The 17168-nt window shown below is 45.9% G+C and overlaps 1 protein-coding gene across 3 annotated transcripts in view; it reads left to right on the top strand.

Annotated features, from left to right (window-relative positions):
* Positions 1-17168, top strand: part of Ak5 (adenylate kinase 5) — a 203360-nt gene that overhangs the window by 127524 nt on the left and 58668 nt on the right. Inside the window, exons 7-9 of one of the 3 annotated variants that reach the window (XM_031375896.1) lie at positions 4022-4112; positions 10440-10516; positions 10865-11044. In XM_031375896.1, coding sequence (XP_031231756.1) covers positions 4022-4112; positions 10440-10516; positions 10865-10933 — 237 coding nt within the window. In that variant the 3' untranslated portion in view covers positions 10934-11044. Of the gene's footprint in view, positions 1-4021; positions 4113-10439; positions 10517-10811; positions 11045-17168 lie in introns of those variants that run through there. The other 2 variants (XM_031375897.1, XM_031375895.1) reach the window with 2 other exon arrangements.

Below are 17168 nucleotides of genomic sequence, written 5' to 3'. Positions count from 1 at the left end.
GTGTTTCAGATTTCCACGGTGCTTTTCAGAACTTGGGAACATGGGAGATAACAGAGCCTGCAGTTAGGAAAAGGAACCAGGGCCACATAAAGTCAAAATTTGGCTTCTAAGGCTCAAGCTTCTTTAGTTTGCAAACTCTCATGACAAAGGTTCAAATATTTATCTAACAATTTTATAGGTTTTGAAAGCCTCAAATTGCAAGAATGCTGGGAAGAAAGAGGGAATAGGAAAACATAAGGGAAAGGGACTTTAATAAACTAGCTTTGTGCTCGGTTCCTTTTGGCATTTGGCGTCTGACTGGCGCTCACGTGGGCTAAGAGCAGTAAAGAGAAGGGGGAGCTGCTCAGTGCACCCCAGAGAGCACAGCCTCAGAGAGCACAGCCTTCTCCTCCACTCTCCCCTTTTAACCTTTTCTTTACCAGCTTCTCTCTAAGTATTTTAGTCATCTGGTGCTTTAAGGAGGACAAAACCAATCTGGATCAATCTCTCTTCCTTGTGTCACTATACCCTGATACGGAATCTGTCATACAGAATGTGCTCAGTGAACAGTGGGGGGCAGGGAGTGGTGGGTGAAGTTACTTGCTTCACCAGCCTGGTGACTTGAGTCTAATCACTGAAGCCCCCAAGATCCGAATGCAGTGGCTCACGTCTATAGTCCCTGCCATCCTACAGAGATGGGTAGTGGGGAAAGAATTATCTAGAAGCTCGTGTGTAGCTGGCCTGGCATACACAGAGCAGCAGACAAAAAACAAGAGAGACTCTAGCTCAACAGGGCGGAAGGAGAGTTGTCTTCTGACTTCCAAACGTGCTGTTCTCTGGCACATGTGCGCCTGCACACAGAGAGGGGGAGATGGGGGATGGGGGGAGGCACATCACTTCTTTAAATGGGAGAGGAGGGAGTCTTTTGGTTCTTAGACAGCCTTGCTATGTAGCCCAGACTGGCCTCAAACTTGGAGGCACAACATTTTTTTAAATGGGAGAGTAGGGAGTCTTTTGGTTTTTAGAGACAGTCTAGCTATGTAGCCCAGACTAGCCTCAAACTTCCTTTCCTCCTGCCTGACCCCCCAATACTGGGGTTACAGATGTGAGCAACTGCAGTGAACATTCAATACTTCCCATTGACCTGCCAGGTGGAGCTCAGCCTTGCGGCATTGCCAGCCTCTTGAGCTCATACTTGGATGTGGCCACCCGTGTGCGCAGCCCCTGTCTCTGTCACTAACATGATCTTAGAAGGGTTATTTAATCCCTTGAAACCTGGCTCTTGTTTTTGTTTTGTTTGAGGGATTGGCTGATTTTGTAGTTGCTTGAGATGAACCCACAGCTTTACCTGTACTGGGTAAGCACTCACTAGAGAGTGACGTCCCCAGACCAGGGGCCATTTGAATCCTTTGTGTGTGTGAGGGTGCTCCTGTGCACAAGCCCATGGCAGGGGTGCACACGTCCAAACAATGTTGTTGTGGAGACTGAGTGTCTAAAATACACAGCTAGCGACCATCACAGTGAAGTATTTCCCAGTGATGTATCGCTCTGTTTTCACAGTTCTCTGGGCTAATCCTCCAAGACTAACCAGGATTATCTTGAACATCCCCTTGTCTCTTAGGCTCCAGTCACAAAACAAACCAAAGTCCCAATTATGTTGTTACAGCTTCAACTTAAAAGCAGTTTCTTTTCTTAAGGCATTTTGTAAATATCCTAACAGGCTGGTCTGGAATCTCTTCACTCTGGGGACTTTCCTATGAAACTGTTGGCTTGGCGTCTGAGTACCCAGTAAAATAAGGTGGAGACAATGAGCCTTTGCTCTCCATGGCTTCCCACCGCCCTGCTCCGATCCCTCTACACAGAATCCTGACAGAGTCTAGTCATCTTTCACATCTTGTCCTAATTCCTTTTATGAAGAGGCAATCAGTTCTACAGAGCTTGAGTCCACAGAGCTGAGCTGCTGGAATCCAAATCAAAACCCAGGGATGGCCTGTCTTAGACACGGACTGGCCCTGCCCGCCCCACCCACCAGCACTCTGTGGAAGTGTGACTCTTGCAGGTTTTACGGTGGATTATGAAGCTTTAAAACCCAATCCTACAAAGTGATTCCATCCGTCCCAGGCTCACCACTGCTGTCTGCTGGCTTCACTGCAGGCACTGTGACTGTATTACAGTTTTAATGCATTCTTTACATTTTTACTCACAGAACAGAAAAGTTACAAAATAAGAACACCAAGCGGCCTGTGACTTAGACATTTTCAAACGTGTAACAGAGAGCATGTATGAGTGTATGAGCATGTGTGTGTGTGTGTGTGTGTTTAGGTGTGTGCACATGTATGTGGGAGGTAGATGGTGTCATTCCTTCGGGGGCCATTCACCTTGTTGGTTTTGTTTTGGTTTTTTAGATTTATTTATTTATTGTTATGCTATTCCATGCATGCAGGTGCATGCATATATGTATATCCATGTAATTCATAAGGGCTGTGAATGTAGAGGCCAAAAAAGATGTGAGACAGCCTGGGACTGGAATTACAGGTGCTTTTGAGGTGTCATGTGGGTGCTTGAGATCAAACCCGGGTCACCCAGAAGAACAGCCAGTGATCTTTCACGCTGATCCACCCGTGGTTTTATTTTTATTTCTGAGGCTGGCCAGCAAACCCCAGGGATCTGCCTATCACTGGCTCACTAGCAGATGGCTAGCACAGATGTGTTCCACAATGAGGGGCCAGCTACTGAAGCTGAGGGGCCCCCTGTGGTGGAGGAGGAAGGCAGTGGGGGAGAGCTTGGTTGAAATTCCCAACCTGAGACAGGGAGAAGAGACCATTTCTAGAGCCCGAGTTGACGGTTAGAGAATGGCACTCAGGGGAAATATGAAACTGAATCAATGCTAATAACACAGCCCATTTGTTTCCCTCAGACTCATCCCTAAGTTTAATTAAAGGTGAGCTCCTGCAGGAGGATTGAGTTGGTACCTTCCCAATGGGGCTGGTACATGTGGGATAGTTGATGGTAAGAGGGGAAGGCTGGGGAAGGCCTTCCCCAGGGAAGCTCCTGAAGCCTGTTGATTCCAGACCACACCGTCAAACAAAGACGAAGGCTTGTTTCTGCCACTGAAAATGTGGGGGGCTGTGTACACCTTGCGTGATACCCAGCTCTGTGCCTGCCTCTGAAACTCTCTGTAATGTAGGTGTTTCTCAGGAGCACTCCCCCTCTGTCGCTCGCTTTGCTAATCTGGGTGCTGCTCTTTGAGCCTTTGAAAGCTCTTTCCATTTGTTTGTCATCTAAAAACACACTGTGCCCAGCCTAGGAGGTTTGGTCATCTTGAAATCTCCAGTTGCCCTCTTGAGTCCTCTCAATTAAATGACATCACACAAATTACCCTGTGACCTCTGTGAGCTATGACCCTCTGAGAAGAGCAGGGTTGGCTCAGTGGGGAAAGCATTTGCTTCACGAACATGAGAACTTGAGTTTGGATCTCCAGAACCCACATAAAGCCAGACACAGTGGTGTGCATCTGCAATCCAGCACTTGAGTGGTGAGAGGGAGCCTGAGACTGGAGAATAACCAAAAGAGCACAATACAGGTAGACTGGTGTATGCAGTAACAAACAGAAGAGCTTGTCTCAAACAAGGTAGAAGACGAGGGTGCACAAGACAGGTAGACTGGTGTATGCAGTAACAGACAGAAGAGCTTGTCTCAAACAAGGTAGAAGACGAGGGTGCACATCTGAGGTTGTCCTCTGACTTCTACACAGATGAATAACCCATAAGTAAATTTCAATTATCTTTTCAGAACTTGCTGTATGTGTGGAGAAAAGACTGCCCACTTTTCTTAGCCACGGCAACTGAACATTTCCTTCCCACCACCCTTCCCCACATGGCCAGAGATCTGAATTAAAAGACTCTCTAAATATCTGGTGTAAAATGCAGCTGCTGTAACTCCCACCTCCTCACAGACACAACTGAACAGTGCACACTCATTTTCAGACTCGACTTGACTATGTGTCTCGTGTTGCAAACTTGTCTGTCTCGGTTTTCCCCAGTTTGATGCTGACCGAGATGAAGATGCAGTGTTCCATGACATCAGCATGGCCGTCGACAACAAGTTGTTTCCAAACAAGGAGGCTCCGACAGGTAAGTCTCCACGTCCCTTGGCATCAGAACATCACAATCAAATCCCAGATGAGTCAGGACTTTTATCAGTAGCTGAAGCTCTGACACAGTGACCTTATACTTAGCCTCATTCTTTCTTACTCAAAAATAAAGATTAAAAAACTAAACAGAAGGGAAAGGCTAAAAATCTGCCCCTGTGCATTTGCAGATGGTTTTCTTGTATATAAAAATACTTAGTCACCACGATGGGACACAGAACCTGTGTCCCCAGAGGAGGGAGGAATCTAGCCTACCCCGTACTTTATGCAGCTATAGCACGTATAGTCCTGAGGCTCCTCTAATCTGCACAGCTCTGTCTCCTTCTGCCCAGAGAGCATCCTCCGCTGATGGCTACACCCATCCCACCCCATGGCTCGATGGTCATTCTTCTCCTTCTTGTCTAAGCTCTCAGCCCTGGAGCTCTGTCACAGGACACTTGAGAGAAGACCCATACCCGACATGGTTACACTCTCCATGCTTCTGTCTGTCTTTCTGCAGCCTCTTTTTTTCTGGACTCATCATTTTGTATAAATCACCCTTGATTTTTTTTTTTTTTTTACTTTAGAGTCTAGAACTTTTGGCTTTTACTTTATGAAACCACAATGCAAAAGAATTGAGAACAAGTTAATTAATTTTAAAAAATAAATGTTTGGGAGCTGAGAAAATAGTTCCATGGTGTAATGCTTGTCTAGTATGTGCATGGTCCTAGGTTAAATTCCCTGCACTAGGGCTGTAGAGATGGCTCAGCAGTTAAAAGCACTGACTGCTCTACCAGAGGTCCTGAATTCAATTCCCAGCAACCACATGGTGGCTCACAACCACCTGTAATGAGATCTGGTACCCTCTTCTGGTGTGTCTAAAGACAGAAACAGTGTACTCACATATATAAAATAAATCTTTTTCAAAAAAAATGCAGAAGTTCTCTGCACTGCAAGATAGTTAGCTATAGATCCATAGATGGATACATTGATAGATGATAGATAGATAGATAGATAGATAGATAGATAGATAGATAGATGATAGTCGATAAAGAGATATATAATAGAAAATAGATGAGAGATGAGAGATAAAACAGCTATAGATAATAGATATAACTATCTAGGTGATCGATGTAGATGACTGACTGATAGTGTATTATGTAGAGGAGAGACGAGAGAGTGCTACAGACATCAGACTAACTATATAGATGATTGACACACATAGATGATTGGTTGATTGATTTATTGATTGGCTGGTGTTGTATTGTCTATGTTCACACTATATTCAGATAAATCAGCCACTCTGAAAAACAACAGTTCTGGCTTTTCTTTGAACCCGCTGAAGCCAAAAACAAAAAACAAAAACAAAAACAAATAAAAAAAATCTCAGGCTCCAGCACTGATGGCCCAGAAGGGAGCCTCAGCCTGGGATGAGTGCAAACCCACTTTACCTCTTCCAGAGTGTGCCAGAAATGTTCCTGCTCTCAGTGCTGCATCAGTTGGCATTCCTCAAGGGCACCGCGGGAGTCCACAATCCCTTCTCTGCTATCACAGCGTTGGTAGCCTTGCATCTTCCATCTTGGGACTCTCCTGCCTGTCGGGAACCCTGCTGCGAGAGGTCACTGAGAACCTCAGAGAACACCGCTCTAGCTGTCCTACCTCCTGTGACTTCTGCAGGCAGGGTACCAATGCCCTTCTCATATCTAAACACCCAGAATCCTCAGCTGTCCCATGCTCAGTATAGCATCACCTCCACTCCTCATCTACACTATCCTTGGAGTTCTCTGATTAGCTTAGCTCTTGCCTCTGGCTTTTGCACCTGCTCTTCTAGTCACACTGAATGCTTGTCCCCATATGTGCATCCAATGTCCCAGCTCCTCAGCCTCATCTTAATGGACCAGATCCTCTTTTGTGCCTCTATTTAAGAGTAATGTCTTCAAGACTCCGTAATGACACCAGATATTCTGGGTAAGGAGTCATTTCAGCTTAGACATTTCTTTATTATTTAAGAAAGAGGGAATCTCTCTCTCTCTCTCTCTCTCTCTCTCTCTCTCTCTCTCTCTCTCTCTCTCTCTCTCTCTCTGTGTGTGTGTGTGTGTGTGTGTGTGTGTGTGTGTGTGTGTGTGTGTGCTACTCTGTATGAGCCTCACAGGAGATAGTATGAAAAGCCTTTCTAACTGCCCACCTCCACTGACATCTCACAAGCTCACCCGCTCCTCCCCCCCAGCCCCAGTATGTATTTGGGGCTCCCTTGCCTTTTCCTCTACACTGCAAGCCCATGACCTCTGCACCATTCCTTAGACCCCCTCCTCTGTGGAGCCCATTAGTACTTTCAGCAGAGCCATCTCTACCTGACTAGGTGCCAGTCTATCTCTGTGGGCTGTATTTCCTTATCTAGAAAGAGGAGACAGAGGGCTGGAGAGATGGCTCAGTGGTTAAGAGCACTGACTACTCTTCTGAAGGTCCTGAGTTCAAATCCCAGCAACCACAAGGTAGCTCACAACCATCTGTAATGAGATCTGATGTCCTCTTCTGGTGTCTGAAGACAGCTACAGTGTACTTAGATATAATAAATAAATAACTCTTTGGGCTGGAGTGAGTGGGGCCAGAGTGAGCAGAGGTCTTGAATTCAATTCCCAGCAACCACATGATGGCTCATAACCATTTGTACAGCTACAGTGTACTCATATACATAAAATAAATAAATAAATCTTTAAAAACGAAAAGAAAAGAAAGAGGAGACAGAGTGCCTGCCTCCTCAGGCCATTGGAATGAGGGTTTTGGTAAAGAGTTTGTGGGTGAGTGGGTTCCCTATCCCACTGGGAAGACTGCAGCGTATGAGCTGGGCCTTTGCCAAGAACATGGAGACTCGCAGGGAGACACCATGCCTTAGACAATATTTTGCCCTCCTTCCCCCAGATTCATCTCTTCTTCCTCTTTCCTGCTCCAGACAAATACCATGCTGTTCCTCGAAGGAGTTTTGTCACAAAGTGTGGCTGACACCCCCATGCCTATAGCATAAGAATGGGATTCTCAAACTCAGGGTGGATGGGACACTGACAGGAAGTACAGAGTGTACACAGAGACAACCCAGGGACAGCACATGTGAGGGGAACATGCACGAGTCCTGTGGTTCATCTCCAGTCATTCAGCGTCTGTGAACAGAGCAATTTCTAAGTTGTGTTTTATATGCTCTATCTTGAAACATAACCCTAAGAATTTAACACAACTAGGAAGGGGAGGTACCCTTTCCCTTAAGGCAAACAGACGGAGAGGTAAAGAGTCTCCTTCCTTCACAGCCTCCCTCCAGGGCTCAGGAAGCCCCACGGCAGCAGGGTCTGTGGCACACCAAGCGCCAAGTGTGTCTTCCTGCAACTTTAGATTGACATCTATGACACTGCCCCCAAGAGCAATATGGTTCAGTACAACTCTACTGCCCTTAAAGCCTTTTGTCTCTGGCTCCCACTTAAGTCAAAGACAACCTGAAGGTAATATTACTGAAGACCACCCTACATGATAACAAATGACACCAGATATTCTGGGTGGGGAGTCCTTTCAGCTTAGACCTTTCTTTATTATCTAAGAAAAGGATATCTTTAAATCTGAAAATAAACTGAAAACCTCAAAATAGGGAGATGAAGTCCATGTGACCACTTTAATCAAATGTTTGAATGCTGTGGTCATTTCTGAGCTAGAAAAATCATGTCTGCCGCTTCAAGCACCTGTGTGTTGACTGAGAGGCAGTTGGAGTGGGAGCATCAGCCTGCCTTTGTCTCCCCAGTTCGTTTGCCCAGCCTTGGGCTATTAGTAAAGACCTCATTTCCAGAAAACTGAGCAGCCAGTGTTTTTAAAAATACAAGTCGCTCAATGATCTGAATTGATAACGATCCGCGTTGTCTCTCATCTGAGATATATTAATGCTACAGTTGCCAGTGGCAACAGTGTGTTAAGAAATGTCATCCCTCAGTGATACAGTAAGATTTCTGTCAAAGCTCTTGATTAGGAAAGATAATTGATCTCCTCTTCCTCCTAAGCAGGAAGTTCATTTTAGCCAAAAGTATTTTCTTCCTGATGCCAATGAAAATTATTTTCTAATGAATTTGCTTCTATCTCAAGAGCTAGCCCGTGGCTCCTACTCACTGGGTTGTTTAAGGGCCCTTCAGATTGTACTTTCTGAAAACAGTTGGGAGAATGGTCTCCAATTCAACAAACTAAGTAGGACAAGGGAGTCCTCGATGCTGTGTGTTCTGCTCCTGTGGAGTCCCTAGGAATCACTCAGAGGCAAGTCGGAGACTCGGAAAACACTTCCACCCACACACCTTCCTGCACTTGACTAGTCAAGTAGACAGCATCTACACTGGAGACTAATGAAAGCTGACTACATTTGTGTTATCGTTACCACTGCTGTCCACAAAAGCCACTCAAAAAGGAAACGTGATTGTCCTGGCTTGAACTAGACTCTCTTACTCCTCCCTGATGTTTCACAGCCCCTGCAATGTGCTCCACTGGGATGCATTTATTGTCCCTCCTTGTCTCAGAATGCTGAATGGACAGCCATACCCTCAGGTCCTCACCCACGTAGCACACTTCAGTGAAAGGTAGTTTGGGTTGTCCTGCTTGGAGTGTGTTGTCAGCAGTGTGTGGGAGAAAGAAGAGAAATGGAAGCTCCAGGTTCTGTCAACCCTATCACACAGTGATACGTGCTTCAAGTCTCAGATCATCCTGGGACAGTCAAACTCCGTCCCAGAAAAATAGAAAGGCAGATAGATAAAACCTCAAGCAATGGTCCAATAGCGAGCACTCTCTCAGCTTGGCAGAGTAGAGTTAGCAGTGATCAGAGCCGAGCAGTCACCAGTAGTGGCACACACCTCCATTCCATTAGAGCTGGAGGTGGCAGCTTTACAAGTTCAAAGCCAGCCTGAAAAAAAAAAAAAAAAGTGGAGTCTATCCCTCTAAAAAAAAATGGGTTGAGGGGAGGGAGAAGGAGAAAGAAGGAAATCAGGGAAGAGGGGGAAACCCCAGGTGAGAAGACACCTTAACTCTAGACCTAGAAGGAATATGAAGGCATACGTCAGGTACTGCACTGTTTTTGTGAAGTGTGTGCAGTGTTTACTGTCACTTGAAAATCTACTTTTATTAAGCATTCTCCAGCTCAGATTATATGTCAAGGCCCAGTTCCGCCCAGTTCCAGTGAAATGTGAGGCGGCTCGTTATTTCACAGAATGCATACACTTTTTATGGGCAGCACTTTCAGGGCCAGGGAGGTGTGTGTACCTAGGCAGGTGGCATGTCTCCCATAGGAAAGAGTGTTTAACGAGGGCATCAAGTCAACGGTGCTACAAGAACACCTTAGTGGGAATTAATGGTTTAAATCCGAGCCTTGGGGATTAGTGACAAGCAATTCAATGCAGCCCATACTACCAAGAAGAAAGTCTCCCTGTTGTTAGGAAACCTGACTTTCCTCACCTGTGGGGAACATGGTGATTAGTTTCCACTGTCAACTTGACACAATCTAGAATCGTCAAGAAAGAGACTCAACAGAAGTATTGTCTAGATGTGGCTGGCCTGTGGGTGCGTCAGTGGGGATGGCCGAGGTGGTCAATCGATGTGGGACACCTACCTTGAATATGAGCAATGGCATTTCCTGGGCTAGGCCCTGGGCCGTGTAGGGACAGAGAAAGTGTGTAAGTAGACAGCAGATGGAGGCTCTGTTTTCTCTCTGCTCTTGACTATGGATATGAGTGCCCAGCTGCTTGAGCTTCTGCCTTCCTTCTCAGATGTGAAACGAAACCTGGGATTGAACACCAAATGATTCCTTTCCTTTTTTTCAAGGGATTTGTCACGGCAAATAAAGTGAAACTATCACAGAGGCTGAGGTGACCCACAGGCTTGAGGCGAAAATTCCACCTCAGATGGCAAAGTCCGTTCTCATTCTAGAAGTTCCTCACTCTTCCTCCACTCTGGTCACGGGCCTCCTTGTATTCCGGTTACTCGAGAACATCCTGAAGCCATTTCTCCTAAATGCTCACATTTGCTCTCTTGGTTCAAATTCCTGAATCAGTTTCTTGTGAAGATGCTGTCATCCTTGTCAACCCCACTGTCACCCTCACGGACAGTGACTTTAGAACTTCATACTTTCTGGTTTCCAAATCTTGCTGCTGACAAATCAGCCTCCTCCGGAGCTTGTTCTTCTGAGGGCTGGGACCGGATCCAGAGTGTCTGTCCTCTACCACCAGCCCAGACAGAGTATAGCAGGTGGAGGGATATGTAAATATGCTGTAGACACACAGAGATGGTCTCCGTCAGCTAACCGTGTCTTTCTTAAACTTAGATTCAAGTGACCTTGACCCTTCCGTGACCTTTGATGCTGGAGACATTATCGACACAGGATCAGATTACGATAACCAGGTAACTAAACCTTCAAGTGTTTTCTATTTAAATGTTTTTCATTCTAGTCTTTGTGTTTGATGAACACAAACACTGAAGTTTTCACTCTGTGGGGTCTTGACAGATCACTGATAATGAGTTTCATGTTAGGCATGGTCCCATAGCCTTTAGCTGCACCTCAGTCTCCATCCTCCCCCATCCATGGACCCAAAGCAGTTAGTGAAGGAAGGGATGTGGGATGGACATTACTTCAGATGCATTAAGTTCCTCCCGCCCAGGAGTTTGCCTGTGCTCTGTGCTGGTTAATTTTGTCTAGTTGAGTGGATTATAAGTGCAGAAGGCAGGAATGAGTCATACCTTTGGGCAAAGGGACCTGCTGACAGAGAGACTGGAGTAAAAGAAGCACTGATCCACGGACTGCCATCCCAGCCTGAATGAAAAGAGAAGAAAGAGGAAGCCACTGAGCAGCAACCCCCGCTGCCCACCCCACAAATTCACCAAGGTTCCAAGGAACTGCCCATTGCTCCTGTCACCACAGCCCCAGAACACATCCTCCACTGTGCCTACCCACCTGTCATAGATCTCAAATCCTGGGTCAAAATAAACCTCTCCTCCCTTTGGCTTCTTGTGTTGACATTTGTCAGAGCAATGAGAAAAGTCATGAATACATTCTACCTTCCAAGTAATAAATGAGGAACACAGCTGAGCATTAGCCATGGGTTCAGAGATCTAGAGTTGTTCTGTAGCTAACCATGGGGTCAGAGATCTGTAACTAAACATGGGTCAGAGATCTGTAGCTAGCCATGGGGTCAGAGATCTGTAAGTAAACATGGGTCAGAGATCTGTAGCTAACCATGGGGTCAGAGATCTGTAACTAAACATGGGTCAGAGATCTGTAGCTAGCCATGGGTCAGGGATCTGTAGCTAACCATGGAGTCAGATATCTGTAGCTAACCATGGGGTCAGAGATCTGTAGCTAGCCATGGGTCAGGGATCTGTAGCTAACCATGGAGTCAGATATCTGTAGCTAACCATGGGGTCAGGGATCTGTAGCTAGCCATGGGTCAGAGATCTGTAGCTAGCCATGGGTCAGAGATCTGTAGCTAGCCATGGGTCAGGGATCTGTAGCTAGCTCTGCAGGCAATGATGCCCAAGAAAAACACAGCCAATGAGCAAAACATATGTTTCCTTTGGAAAAAACTGAAGAAATTTATCTGGGTCATTTTCCTCTCAGCAAGAACTTTCTCTACTGTTATATTTTAATGATCCAAAGTGGTTAGCAAATGATCTAACTCCATAATTAGGCTTTAGGTTTCTGGTTTTCCCTTAAAGATATCATCTAAGACTCCATGCCTACTCCTGTCACTGCTTCTCAGAAGTGATAGAGAGCCAAGTGTATTCTTATGATGGCTTCTGCTCCCATTTCTAATTTATGTCACAACTGAAGCAAATGTGTCTGACTGATATCCACACATGACTGGCTGTGTACTCTGTGTGTGTGTGTGTGTGTGTGTGTGTGTGTGTGTGTGTGTTCATAAATTAAGTTTCTCCCATGACAAGACATGGAATCATTGACAGGTGTACGACACAGGATGGTCACCATACATTTATAGAATATGGTAACAGCTATTAAGCGTGTACTACATGGAAAACTAAGCCACTGGCTCTGTGCTGACTGTTGGGCTAAGTCTCCACAGGTAGGAATGTGGTTTCTGCTTCACAGTTAGAAAGAGTCATTGGCCCATGATCACACTAATAGGGGTCAGAGCGGACGGAGCATAGGATGCACTTTCCTGTGTATGGTATGTTCATAAGCATATGCTAGTTGGACATATTAATGGCTTTCACTTTATTGTTTCCATACATGTACATAATGAATTTTGGTCGTATCTACCCATTACCCTCTCTTGACCTGACCTCCCCCATGTCTATTGATCACACAACGTGCTAGTCCTCTTTTACTTTCACGCTTTGTTGATCTATTTTGATGATACAATGAGTGCGATTACGGTTGTTCACGTAAGGGTCAGGGACACTTACAATAGCATTTGCACTTACCACTTACAACAGTGAAGAAAGCGTCTCACCTCTGGTGATTACTAACTCTAACTGCCTACACATCCTCAAGAAGGGGTGGGGCCTCATGAGCTTTCTCCTACTCCGTGACAGGAAGTTGACCCATCCCGTCTTCATAAGTAGCAGCTGCTGCTGAGTCCAGGAGTCCTGTGGCCATGTCACAGGTGGAAGAGTGCTCTCCGCCACCCCCTTCCTTTGCTCCGTCTCCCATGATATTATTCCCTGGGCCTTGGAGAGGGTGATGTAGAGGTCTAAGGGTGGCACACATTTTCTAAGAATCACAGTGTACTGCCTCCCATCCTGTCCTGGACAGACAAGCCAGGAGATAGTGTTGGAACCTTTTCATTTGCTGACCCTTAAAGTCTCAGCTAAGGCAAATGGCCACCACTCACAGGGTGCATCTAAAATTTACAGACTACACGAACAAATGAGCCGTGGCAAGAAAGCCAATAAAAAGTAGGAGGCTTCTCATCCCCAAGGTCTAGTGATAATGGTAAACCCTGGAGTCTTACATAGGAATGTTTTAAATGTTCAAAGAAACAAAGGACAGGGAAGACATAAAGAAATAAAGTCGAGCCATGAAACAACTTTCAGGAGGAGTGGAAAGAAAGGAAAATAAATAAATGAATATGACAGGTGGGATAGTTGATTGTTAACTTGCCGGGATCTGGAACTATTTAGGAGACAAGCCTCCAGGCACACAGGTGAGAGACTACACTAAACCCTGGGTGTGCCTGTGAGGGATATTCTTGATTAAGACCCACCATGAAGAAGGGTGGCCCTATTCCCCAGTCTTGGGTCCTAGTCTACATAAAATGGGGGAAGCTATCTGACCACAAACCTTCAAGGCCTTCTCTCCACATCTTGACTGTGAATGCAGTGTGATCAGCTCCTCATCGCCTGGACGCCCATGGTCTGGTGGGCCGTGGACTGTGAACCCTTGAACTGTGATCCAAGATAAAGCCTTCTTTCCTTCCCTCCTTCCTTCCCTCCTTCCTTCCTTCCTTCTTTCCTTCCTTCCTTCCTTCCCTCCTTCCTTCCCTCCTTCCTTCCTTCCTTCCTTCCTTCCCTCCTTCCTTCCTTCCTTTGAGTTACCTTTGTTGGATATTGTTGCAGCACCAGGAAAAGTAACTAAGACACTTGTGTTAAAATTATAATTGTTATTGAAATAAAAATTCCACTAACAGTTTGAAAAGTTGCCTGAACACAACTTAAAAAGGATGAAGGAACAGATGAAATTGCCTTAAAATAAAGCAGAAATCTGAGCAGTTGTCTAGTATGAGGAAGAACTCAGTAGACACTGAGGATAGAATGAATCAATATATATACATCCTGAACATTCCAGAAGAAAAGAATGAATGAAGATGGAACAGAGGCTGCGCTTTAGCAGAGAGTGGTTGAGAATTTTGTAGACACAAAAAAGACAAATTCTTAGATCAAAAGGACACAGTCCAATAAAGACTATAAAATACTGTCTTGACTAGTCTTCCTGTCTATAGTCATTGGGCAATTTGAGTTGTCTATCCCAGGTTCTGTTTAGCACTTGTAACATACACTCGCTGAGCAGATGCGGAGGCTTGTCTCAGAAGCTCACATCTGAGCAAGAAAGGCACATAGTAAACTGAAGGATACTGTGTCGGTAAATTCTCTAGGTTGTCAAACATGATACACAAAGGAAAAGCCAAGCAGGGTAAGAGAGCTTGAGATCCAGGGAGTGGGGCTGAGCCAAGCATTAGATTAGATTAGGAGGTTCAGCTAAGTGGACCACCTCAGAAAAGAAGAACATACGACACCAGGTGTCAACGTACAAGAGATGAAAGCCAGACCTTCAAAGTGACAAGGGACAGCCATGTGGTGGCAGCACAGTGCACCTGGACTTGCTGTCTGGAGCACACTATGAGGCAGGTGCCATGATTTACAATGTGTTGTTGCTAACCCTTGCAAGAAAGCTGCTCGCCCCCGAGGACAGCTGAGGAAAATAGAGGTGAGAGACTCCCCAGGGCCACACAGGCTAGAGTCAGAAATCAAACGTTGATGGTCCAGACACCAACATCTGCTTCTCCACTCTAACGGGGCTATGATCAAGGCTCCTGAAACCTATTGCCAGTACCAGGTGACGCTTTTTAGTTATTACCCTTGACCTTGGTGCATTTGACACTGTAAATTTCACCAAATTGTCTTTTTAAAGAACCAGGTAACAAATGTCTTAGACCTTGCAAGCCATCTGGTCTCTACTAAAGTGACTCGGAGGAAAGGAGTCATAACAATACAAAAGTAAATGAATATGGCACAGAGCCAATAAGACAATATTTGTGGGGAGTGAAACCTGACCTCCACATAGTTCTCATATGCTGTATTTTAACCTTTTAAAAAATGTAAGCCAACCAAGTCAAACTGAAGGTAGAGACACGAGTTGAGTCTGACCCATGTCTTCGTTGCTTTGGTCAAGGATCCAAAGGAAGACCAAAATGTGGCTTGTCTTTTAACTGAAATAAAATATGTACTATTCTTAACAAAAAAATGAAAACAAAAATAAAAACAGTAAGACTGTTTACAATTGAGCAGCAGCTAGACAGATCTGCACAGGCACACTTTGCTGATCTCTGCGATGGACCACTGCTTGATCCTTGATATTCTCCTCATGTTAGTGTCTGCCACTCCTAGACTCCTCACTCCTTCACTTCTTTTAGGTGACTTCATCCTCAGAAAAGTACAGGAGAGACATGTGGCTATGTCTATGCCTTATTTTGCTGTTGTGGAAACTGAAGCACCAAGAAATTAGGCAGGCAACAAGAGACAAACCTGACAACTCAAGAGGTAGAGCCAGCGCTCAGATCCAGAGAACTGACTCCAGAGCTCAGACCCAGAGAACTGGCTCCAGAGCTCAGATCCAGAGAACTGACTCCAGAGCTCAGACCCAGAGAACTGACTCCAGAGCTCAGACCCAGAGAACTGACTCCAGAGCTCAGACCCAGAGAACTGACTCTAGAGCTAGGGCAGGAGACACACTAGGCTGTGACTGTGATTTAAACCAAAGTCCAGCTACCTTCTTCCTTTAGGGCTCTTTATGGGGGACTTCCAAAGAGATCATGGAGGGCTGGGGACTTAAAGGCACTGACACTAGTCTTGAGGAGTGACTAACTGGTCTTAACTGAACATGACTTCATCCCATGTTTGGTAGTATAGAGGCCCTATCCATAACCCCTAACCCAAACCCTAATTCTAAACCATAACCATAAGCCTTGACCATAACCATAATCCGTAACCCCTAATCATAACCTTACCTCTAACCCTAACCATAACCCTTGACCATAACCCTAGCCCCCAACCCTACCGCTAACTCTAACCCCTAACCCCTAACACTAACTCTAACCCTAATGCTAACTCTAACCCATAGCCCCCTAATTTTAACTCTAACTCTAACCCCTAACCCTAACCCTCTGGGGTTACTTCATGGCCCATATAGTGAGTGGCTCAGCCCAGATCATGCAAAGAAGTGGGGGATGTAAAAAGGAGGACTTGGTGAGCCCCAGCCAATCTGGACTGCAAAGATCCTGCTGTTACCCTGAGGCTATAGCCCCACAGTCTGGCCTCTCCCTATGCTACTTCTCTTCTCATTCAGTTTCCATTTCCTTGCCAAACTCTTCACTGATCCACCACTGAAGCACACGTTCAGCAGGGTGACTGTAGCCCCATAACACTTCGCTGCATACACTCTCCTCTGAGAGGCTCAGCTGCAGTCATGATTTAGCTGCACCCCAAGATCCTCAGTGAGCTCCTATTGCCTGTGTCTGCCCACCAAATAGGGGGGTTGAATTTCCCAGGTGCATCTCTACCACAACATGTCCAAACCACCTTCCCCCACAAAATCTGCTTTTCCTTTGGTTTCCTCTATTTCTGTGAATGACATTACCACCTCCCCAGCGGCCCAAGCAGAAGCAGTGGTGCCTTGGTAGTCTCTCTTCAGTCTCTCCCACCCATGTTGATTCAGCCTGGTAGGTAATCAGGTCTTCTAGGCAGGAATGGCTCTGCTCCTTTCCAGTCCCTCCTGCTTGAGCACATTCTCTGGCCACCTGCCTGGGACAGCTAACCAGTCCTGTTCCAATCTTCTCATCACTCAAAATTATTACTATGAAAGCAATCTCAACTATGGGAGTCTACTACTGAAAATCCAGTCCCTCCCACACACCTCCCCATTCTTCCCTGATCTCAGAATTTCTTAATACAACACATGGGACTGTAGGGATCAGAATTTGACCCCTCCACTGCTCTCCAAACTCACCCTGTGACTGGTCCAGCCATCTGAGGATATTTGCAGTCACCTAAAGTAGGGTTGTACTTTGCAGGCTCCTCCCATCCAGGAGAAGCTTCTACCCCATCACCTCCGTCCTGGAGAGCCCTACTGTGCACGTCAGGACTAAGGAGAGCCCTAGTGTGCGTCAGGACTAAGGAGAGCCCTAGTGTGCACATCAGGATTAAGGAGAGCCCTACTGTGCATGTCAGGACTAAGGAGAGCCCTAGTGTGCACGTCAGGACTAAGGAGAGCCCTAGTGTGCACGTCAGGACTAAGGAGAGCCCTAGTGTGCATCAGGACTAA

This window comes from Mastomys coucha, unplaced genomic scaffold, assembly GCF_008632895.1.
Source record: "Mastomys coucha isolate ucsf_1 unplaced genomic scaffold, UCSF_Mcou_1 pScaffold16, whole genome shotgun sequence".
Taxonomy (NCBI): Eukaryota; Metazoa; Chordata; class Mammalia; order Rodentia; family Muridae; genus Mastomys; species Mastomys coucha.
This window is presented reverse-complemented; position numbering and strand designations above follow the sequence as displayed.